General features: G+C 31.1%; 1 protein-coding gene across 1 annotated transcript in view; it reads left to right on the forward strand.

Annotated features, from left to right (window-relative positions):
- LOC139524584 (protein pigeon-like) overlaps positions 1 to 4,372 on the forward strand; it is a 91,086-nt gene extending 86,714 nt beyond the window's left edge. The window contains exons 29-31 of the mRNA XM_071319466.1: positions 448 to 516; positions 1,761 to 1,838; positions 3,557 to 4,372. Coding sequence (XP_071175567.1) covers positions 448 to 516; positions 1,761 to 1,838; positions 3,557 to 3,693 — 284 coding nt within the window. The 3' untranslated portion in view covers positions 3,694 to 4,372. The remainder of the gene's footprint in view (positions 1 to 447; positions 517 to 1,760; positions 1,839 to 3,556) is intronic.
- The last annotated feature ends 5,455 nt before the right edge of the window (positions 4,373 to 9,827 follow it).

Consider the following 9,827-nt stretch of genomic DNA (forward strand, 5'->3'; position numbering starts at 1 on the left):
TATCTTAATATTAGGTATACATGTATTATGAATTTATATATACCGGTACAAGAAATAAAGATTTCACACAAAAAGATTCAATTTTTATGCCCCACCTACGATAGTAGAGGGGCATTATGTTTTCTGGTCTGTGTGTCCGTCCGTCTGTCCGTCCGTTCGTTCGTCCGTCCGTCTGTCCCGCTTCAGGTTAAAGTTTTTGGTCAAGGTAGTTTTTGATGAAGTTTAAGTCCAATCGACTTCAAACTTAGTACACATGTCCCCTATGATATGATCTTTCTAATTTTAATGCCAAATTAGAGTTTTTACCCCAATTTCACGGTCCACTGAACATGGAAAATGATAGTGCGAGTGGGGCATTCGTGTACTGAGGACACATTCTTGTTTTAAGCTGAAATTATAATATAGGTGTGCCATTATTTTATAAAGATTTTGTTTTTTTTGTTTTAGAATCTCATCTACAAGGAAACAAAGAAACATTTGGTATGCTAGACCAGGATTTGTTTAGGAGAAACAGAGGTATATTGTACATGTTTATGAGCTGGTTGAGTTACATGGCAATATCAGATCCATCATATTGTTAACTCCATATTTTGAACACCTTTTGTTTCAAAAAGTAACTTCACGTAATTGCAAAGATAAATCCATAAGTTATCTAAAGAATTTGATTTTTATTCTAGAAGCTATATGAAGGACTTGTCCAGGCTAAATTTTAATGAAGTGGTTTAAGATATAGAATAAGAATATTGACATTCCGCATGAAATTAGTGATGGAATTGTCAATTCTTAAGAATACCTATCGTTTATTTTTTTGGATAATGTTGTTATTTATATGTAAAAGTATTCCTCTATATTGTTATATAAGATATATAGGACATTTTTAAGTTTGTATTTTGATTTGGGGCTTAATTGTTCAATAGTCAAACCATTTGTAAAATTAAAAAGGAAACATAAGAATAAAGGAAGGGAGACAATCAAGAATTTTTGAAGATTTGGTTTATTTTATCATTCTTAAACAAAAAATTAAAAAAATCACGTTTCAGTTTGATGTTAAAAGCTTATCATGTTTTATCTTGAAAGGTCAAAGTTATAACCTGTTATGCGTCAAAACAATTTGACATCTAAAGAAAAAGATGATATTTGTTATTATCTTCAGCAATTGTGTCTATTATTTACAGCTTTATCTGTGATCTCTTTCATGTTGCCATACAATATATTGTTTTATCTTGTTTTTTTACAAAGAAACTTTATTGAAATGATGTCTTTTTTTTTATTTTGAATTTGTGATAAATAAATGAATTGTAAATGAAATTTTTATACTGAAATGGTATATTATATTTTATTTATTTAATCATAAAATGAACATAGTTCAAATAGCTGATGATATTATTTGGAGATTTGTGAATTTGTTTGTGCCAAACAATGTCCTTGATGATGCCTTTTCAATTCATTGCTTTAAAAAAGTTTATGGGCCTTAAAATATGTTTTAAATCATGTTAGACTAAATTTAGTCACATTTTTTTGCAGATCATTAAAAATAAAAGTTCAAGATGATTAAATCTAGATCATTACCATATGTCTCCAATCTAAACAGCTAAATTTTGAATATCTTAAGAGCTTTGCATTTTGAAAATGAAAATTGTTAAAACTATCTCCAGTACTGAAATAATGTCTTACATTTCTTAGAATCTATATTAATATTTTGTCATGTTCTTTTTTGGTCAATTTACAATGCCTAATAGTTTTCTATTTCCATTTTACAGCTGAAAGTGATACATCCAGAATTGATGTTGTGTCATTCCCTCCCCTTACATCATTTTTGCATATGTTGGAAAAAATTGGTAAGTCTCTATCTTATTGTTCATGTTCTTAAGTTTTCACTTCATACCAAAACACCCCAAATATTTTTTGATATTTTCTACTTTGCATCATACTGTAAATACTGTCAATAACACCACAAAATGCACTTTTTTTTTTAGCTCACCTGACCCAAAGTGGTTAGTTGACCCCCTTAAAGAGTTATTGCCCTTAATAGTCAATTTTTAACAATTTTCATTAATTTGGTACATTTTTGTAAATTTTTACAAAATATTTTTCTCTGTAACCAAAGGGCCAAGTTTATTATAGATAGAGAAAATTGTATTAGTAAGAATGTTCAGTAAAGTAAGATCTACAACACATCACCATCACCAAAACTTTCGTATATAAATTAATCAAATTTCTTATATTCATTAATCCAATTATGTATAGACGTAAATAAATAAATTTGGTGTATTTACTGTCTTCTGATTGGGTAAAAGTATTTTACTTTTATTTTCAATTTTGTCAATTTTTATGGTGACATGCCCAATCTGACGTTGTGTATTCATACGCCAACATGTGTGTACGTTGTTATTATTAATATAAAAAGTTCTTTGAGCCTCATTGTTGATAGAAATTTATTTATAATGAATGGCAATAAGTTATTTTCAATTTATTGAACCATAAAATTAATGTTTAACTCTTCACATTTTACATAATCCGCAATGTGAAGAGTCAAAAATATAAATAATAGCCATTTATTAAATCAGTATTTTTTACCCTGAATCTGCGCCATACCCATCTCTGAAATGTTTGTCTGTAAGGTCAAGGTCACTTAGTACATTCTACATGTTTTCAATATATGTGTTGCAATATACAATATATAAATTCATGTCTTATTCAGAAGGTTTGAATGACTTGAATGATATCATTGATTATTGCTACCATATGTGACAAATGAGATTAGGATGTTTGTCTGCATAGTTAAGGTCATAATCTATATTTCCTTGTATTCCAAAGGTTGTGCAAATTATGTCATAATAAAAATATAGAAGACGAAAAACATTTTTAATATCTTGCACTGCACACAATATGAATCACAAAGAAATGTTCTTATATCAAAATTGTCCTATTTTAAAAATTATGACAAACAATCTAAAACTGAGGATGAATATATCAAACTATTACTTAATAACAAGTGTAGAAAAACACTTAGATTAATATCATCTTTTATTAATCAATCATTTGAATTAAGGAAAAATTTCCTTATAAATGAGTAATATGAACAATTTGAAGCTATAACATACAATACACTTATGTCAGTAGTCTATTCTTACAAATTAATCTATATATATTGACATTTATAACTGCACATTTCATTGTTCGAAATGTGCCCAATGATATGCTATGTAGTATTTATTGTTTAATTGCCGCATCATTACTATTAGTATACTAGTTGTATGGACCGTTGCCAATTATTGTAATTGAGTTTGTGCCAATAAAATATTTGTATTTGTATTTGTATTGTATTTGTATTTTCCAATGTATAGACACATACTTTTCTCTGAACTGGTGTTTGCTACTGTATAAAGGTTATTCTTTGTTGAAGGTCCTATGGTTGCCTATAGTGGTTTGCACCCTAATCATTTATACTCTTGTGAAAAGTTGTCTCATTGGTAATCATACCACATTTCCTTATTTTACTATTTTAGTTTAACAATTAAAACTTACTGAATAGCATTTATAATTATTTTTCTAGATGCAGACACTAAGAAGAAAAATCAGGGTAATTTGACTACTCGCCAGAGTCCTATAGACTCTCACTTTCTACAAGAAGTAGCATTATACCACACTCGTACAAAGACTAATTATGATATGAGTACTACTAACTTTTGATTATACTGAAATCGAATGTCTAGATAATTTTATTATGTAAAGATCCCTTTGATTGTACACATGGTCACTGTCTAAACTGTGATAAAAATTTCAGGAGAGAAAGAGATCAAAAGGAAGGATAACTCCCTTTTTGATTAAGGTGATTTTCAAGGTTGGTTGTAAACTGGCTGATATACAGTCATCAAAGCTAGTGTGATAATCTATATTTCATCTTTTTATAGCTGTCAATATAGTAGGATTTTTTCAACAGGAAAATACCTTAATATAAAGTTCCTTTTTAGTGTATTACAATATTTGCTGGATACCATGGTAATTTGTTGTACTGTGTTAACATTTTGAATTAAAAAAAATCATCAAGAGTGCACTTATTATAATAAAGAATAGTTAAAATGGATGAACTTGCTGAAAGCAAAGTATTTTGAAAATATCTTAAATTTTCATTCCATTTGAAATACATGAGGCCATACCCAGTTTCAAGATCAAAATGAATGATTTCTGCCAGTAACCTGTGAAGATGAAATCATTATATTTATTATGTTAGTGCAATATTAAAACATGGCATTGTTAATATTTTTTTATTATTTATGAAATGTTGATTTATTGTTTGATTTGATTTATTTTAATATACTATCAATTAATTGCAATAATTCTATTTGTATTAAATATATTTTTGAACCAATTTTGTTGTTTTTATACAGCCTCAAAAATTAAAAAAGCTTTGGTTATAATGGTATCACGTTGTCTTCTACGTCGTCGTTGTCAGCCTCGTCCAAAGACAGATGGTTTCCAGATAATAACTTTAGTATAAGTAAATAGAAATCAATAAATTTTTATAACCACAAAAGGAAGGTTGGGATTGATTTTGGGGGTTATGGTCCCAAAGGTTTAGGAATAAGGGGCCAAAAAAGTGGCCCAAATAAGCATTTTTGTAGTTTCCAGTCAATAACTTGTGTTTAAGTGTACTGTGAAATTATACCACAAGTTTCCATACTACAAAGGGATGGTTATTTGAGAAGGAAAGGGAGGTATGGCTCAAATCATTTAGCAATTATTGGCAAAAAAGGGAGAAACAAGGGGTTTTCTGGTCAAAGGACAATTTAGACAATTTAAAAGCAATGTAAGGGAGGTATTCCAATTCACTTTGAAAGAATACTGTTATACATATGTTTGATTATCTCCCTTACACTGCTTGAAAATTAATGATGATTGTCTTGAGATGGTTAGCTGTATTTATTTTTAGAGTTTACTATTGATTAATACTAATTTTAACCATGACTATGTCATTTTATATTTTAATATTTTATGATGTATTTAAATGAGTAGTTATTGTTGCATTAGAAATAAAAATTTGTGTTGGGGGTACATTTTTTCTCATTTCAGATTTCAGAAATTCAAAAGAAAGTTTTTTCAAATAGGTTTTTTCGAGGGGATTAATATTCAACTGGATAGTGTATTGCTCAAAAGCAATTTTTTTTTTTAAAGTTTAACCACATTAAATCTGTGTCAGAAACTTAGATCTATATTGTGTCAACTATTTAATCACAATCTAAATTCAGAGCTGTATCAAGCTTGAATGTTGTGTCCATACTTGCCCCAACTGTTCAGGGTTCGACCTCTGCGGTCGTATAAAACTGCGCCCTGCAGAGCATCTGGTTATTACAGGCCATTATTTTCTGTTTTATATTCATTAATTTTTGTGTAGTTTAAGACAAAATTCATTGTAGGCACAACTTTATTTCAACTTTTCTATTGACGCCTAAATTGGTAAAAATTGCAAATTCCTTTATATTGTTTCACAGTCGAATGGGTTGAAACAAAATTTGTAAGTTTAAAGTTGGTGTTGAGACATTGTTACAGAACCTTTTACCCTTATTTATGCTACAGTTGTGACAGTATGTTTACAGGATTGAGTCTGTTGAAACTCTGTTCTGCAGTAAGCATACACGATAGGTCAATTTGTTGTGAAGAATAGACATGTGTATCATTCTGACATATTGTCATTGGCTTGGACCTTAATTGAAAATGATATTTTAAGTTGTTTTTTTGTCTCAGCTGCGATGATATGTCTACTATTTGTATAAAGGTTTATACTTAAGAAGATACAATTTGATGCTTCATGAATTGTATCACTTTAAATACGTTATGTTAGGAAGTTTCCAGCTGTCATATGTCAGTTGCCCAGGACCTATTTTACATGGTTCAGTTACTGTTTAAAAATATATTTTTTTTGTAATTTGATTTTCTCATTAGATAACTGTATTTTGTATAAGGGTTCCTTGCATGTCTACATGTCAATGAGACAGGGCTTATCTGATCTTGACCTCATTTCATTGATTAGTGATCCCGAGGTTCAGGTTACTTGATTAGGTGTTTCTCAGATAGCAGTAGGTCAACTAAGTGTATTGTATGGGATAATTGAAAGGGGTACATTACAGTCTGGCAGATTTCACCTGACCTTGACCTCATTTTCAGGGTTTATTGGTCAATGTAATTTATTGTGTTTTTGTCTGTCTTAAGCACTATAAGCAACTATATTTGGTGTATGGAATGATTGTAGGGTGAACATGATGGTCTAGCAGGTATCATCTAGGGTGTACATGATGGTCTAGCAGGTATCATCTAGGGTGTATATGATGGTCTAGCAGGTATCGTCTATGGTGTACATGATGGTCTAGCAGGTATCATCTAGATCATGAATCTTTTAAAAGTTAAGTGTATACGATACGTGCCGTTAAATCTTTATCTTGACTTTAAACATAAAAATCAATGGTCAGTAAAACAGGCAAGACATTTTAGTGTGTGCACTTTTGTATGAAATAAGTTGAGAATTTTTTTAACAATGCTTTTTAAGTTTTAATATGTTGTTCCCAAGTCCAAGATGAATATATTGATATCAAATTTGATTCAGAAGTTATGGACCCACACAGAGATTTTCTATATTCATGATATTCGTATAGAAAGTCCCTGACCCACATTGCCAAGAATGACACAAATAACTCTAATAAAAACCTGGGTTGCTGTCCCATTGAAAGCCACATAATTAGATTGGATATACACATGTTCATAGAATAATTTAAAGGATATTGTATGTCATTAAAAGTATCATTTTAGTTGTTTTGATAATTATAATACGTGGATATAGCAAACTTAAAACGATGATCATAGGTGGTGTCGTTAATAAGAGATGCTATTAAAATAAACAGCATACACTATTCTTTTGATTTATGTAACATTCTCTTTGTCTGTTCCATTCAGAAACCTCTTGGCTTACCTTTTGACCTGTTTCGTATGTGATTAGTATGTAAATGTTCGTAATATCTTTTACAACTGGTAAAGTAGATGAATCATGAATGCCAGAACTTCTACAGAACTATCTGTTAGGCATGTGAATTCATGGTTTATGTAAATAATAGCAGTGATATTCTTTCAGATAGCTTTTTAACTGATTCTTTGACCCAACGATTTTTTTCTTTTAACAGGATTGGAATGAATCTTGGTAGAATATAGCGAATACAGTCAGTAAACTTTGACTGAACTTCACAATCTAACTAAATTAAATTACAGGATGGCTTCAATAGCAAAACATTGTCTTATAAACACTTGTAAATGTTTTTACATGACTGAACGAATTAGCATGTGGATGTTTTGTTTTGATCAATTAATACGATGAAATTTAAGACTTAGTTCCGTAGCACACAAGCTAATTGGTTTCTGGTCCTACCTGTACCTGTTTTCACCAGATTTTTTAAGCAGTTCTTTTCATATACTTTTGTTAAAATTATTATCAGGGAAACATCAACAGATTTTATTCTATTGATGAATCTTTGCCATTTCTATAGAAGGCTGGGGTAAGGATTAATGTTTGGTATTTATAATTCATGTTGCAACTTTGATATACACGTTCAGGTCTGTTGTTTTCCCTGTTAATGCTAATACAGTTTCAGGCTTTTACTTAAAGCCCTTACTAGCCTATCTTCTTTGTCATTGAAGAATTGATTGTAATTAACTTCCATCAGCTCCTGGTAGGTTTCTCTGATTTTCAATACGCTAACTTATTAATATAGAAATGGCAGATACCAAGAGAACATCAAAACCATAAGTCGAAGAGAAACTGACAACGCCATCTAATCAAAGATGCCCTAGAAGGGTAAGACAAATCCTGTTATTTCAAGGTTAAAAACAGTGTAGTATCAGTTAAAGCCGGGACATTGTTTTAATGGTTTTCGGTAATTGGTTTCCTTTTTACCTGTTTTGGGACCCCTTTGAGTGTTCTTCTTACATGTAACAAATAAAAAAAAGTAGTATATTGTTATCCTCCCTGCAGATTTTCTTTGCAAAAGTCTTTGTCTTTTGTAATAGTTATCATCTCGTTCTTACTTGTTATAGTTGTAATATCCACGATCTGGAAACTTATAATTGTGAATAAAGGGAGCTGTTGGTCTATAGTCTAACTGTTGAATGCACAAATAATTGTATACGGTGTTTATGTTTTTTTTCAAAGGTATACATATTGTCTTTATCCGTACTAAAGTGGATTCTAGTTTCTGTAGTTCATATAATAACTTGTTGATCTTTAAGTCTGGGAAAACATGGCGTATTTCTGAGTTGAAATTGAATACAAAGAATCATAAGTGACGTTTAAATAAAATCAGTTGAAAGGCAAAAAAAAAATTAAAAATTGAAGAGCAATAAAACATGCGTTAAGTAACTATATACGAGTACGCTCAGTTTGATTTGTGTGTGTGTGCATGTGTTTATTGTTATTTTGTAGGTTTTTTGTTGTTGTTGCTGATGCCCGCGTCACACTGTCCCGATTTTTACGCCGATGGCAACACGATTATGGAAATTTTCAAAATCGGGACTGATCGTATCCAGATCGGGCTATTCGTAGTGCCATCTTTAACCATTGTAGAACCATCGGCCACTTTTTTTTCTAGCCTTCGGGGACAACTTCGGGAAGGGTTCTAAATTTTTTAACATGTTAAAAAATCCCCGAAGGTGCGTCCGATGTTTAGGGTTCGTATTGAGTTCGTATCACCATCCTCACCATCGTAATGTCACCGGGAATGCATCTTTGAACATCGTATTGCATTCGTGTTTTCATCGTTTCCATCGGGCAGTTTTGACATTACGATGTCTACACGAATGAATCACGAAGATAACCGAAGGTCTTACGATGGCAACACGACTTCGTGAAGACCTCGTAATCCCGTCGTGATGCCATCGAATAAAAGTACGAAGGCGACAAGATGGAACTACGACGGCAATAAATCCAGCTAAATGTAAGTTAATTTTCGCGCTTAAATACATTTAAAGTGCCATGCGCGATATGCACTGGTCAGTCTAATACGACAGTTAAAAAAGAACATGGACCTCATATCATATGATTCTATGCAAACAAGAAAGGCGACAGCGTTGTTTCTATTAATTCAAATGGAACAAGAAGAGCAGGTATTACAGGCTCAGGATTTACTTTTACAAATAAAATATTATTTTTTGTCAATTTTTCATATCAAATAACATAATAAAAATCATAAACGCGCCTCGTATACCAACACTGCAGGTACACGTATATAGGGAAACCAACTTTTTCTTCATTATTCTGACTTTTTATGTATCGTCTGAGTTGTTGTCACACGAATGTTTACTCCATAAACATTTTGTTTCCTATATGTCATATTTGCCACATTTGTTGCTTTCCCCACATCCTTCCTTTCCTTTTCAATAAAAGGGATCAACGAACCCCTTACCTTACCTTTAAGATAGATCAGTAAACATGGGCATAATTATGGGTGATTATTCAGACTAGTGCACACATTTTACAGTTTAAACAAGGCATTGCCGAGCGTGGCATCCCATCGTATGTAACATATTGGGGACAAATATTGACACTATATTTGTATATGACACATGCAGAAAATGGTAAATTGAATACGCATATTTGATACATAAACTTATTTTTTTAGAAATCAACCAAATTATTCAGTAACTGGAAATACCCACGGTCTTCCGTTTTATGATTAAACCAAAAATTAAATGTACAATATAATGTATATTCAATATTGATCAAACAATTTAAAACGCGTGATGCCTTCGGCATATAATTTAAATTCATCGTAACTTTTAAACATCGT

This window comes from Mytilus edulis, chromosome 1, assembly GCF_963676685.1.
Source record: "Mytilus edulis chromosome 1, xbMytEdul2.2, whole genome shotgun sequence".
Lineage (NCBI taxonomy): Eukaryota > Metazoa > Mollusca > Bivalvia > Mytilida > Mytilidae > Mytilus > Mytilus edulis.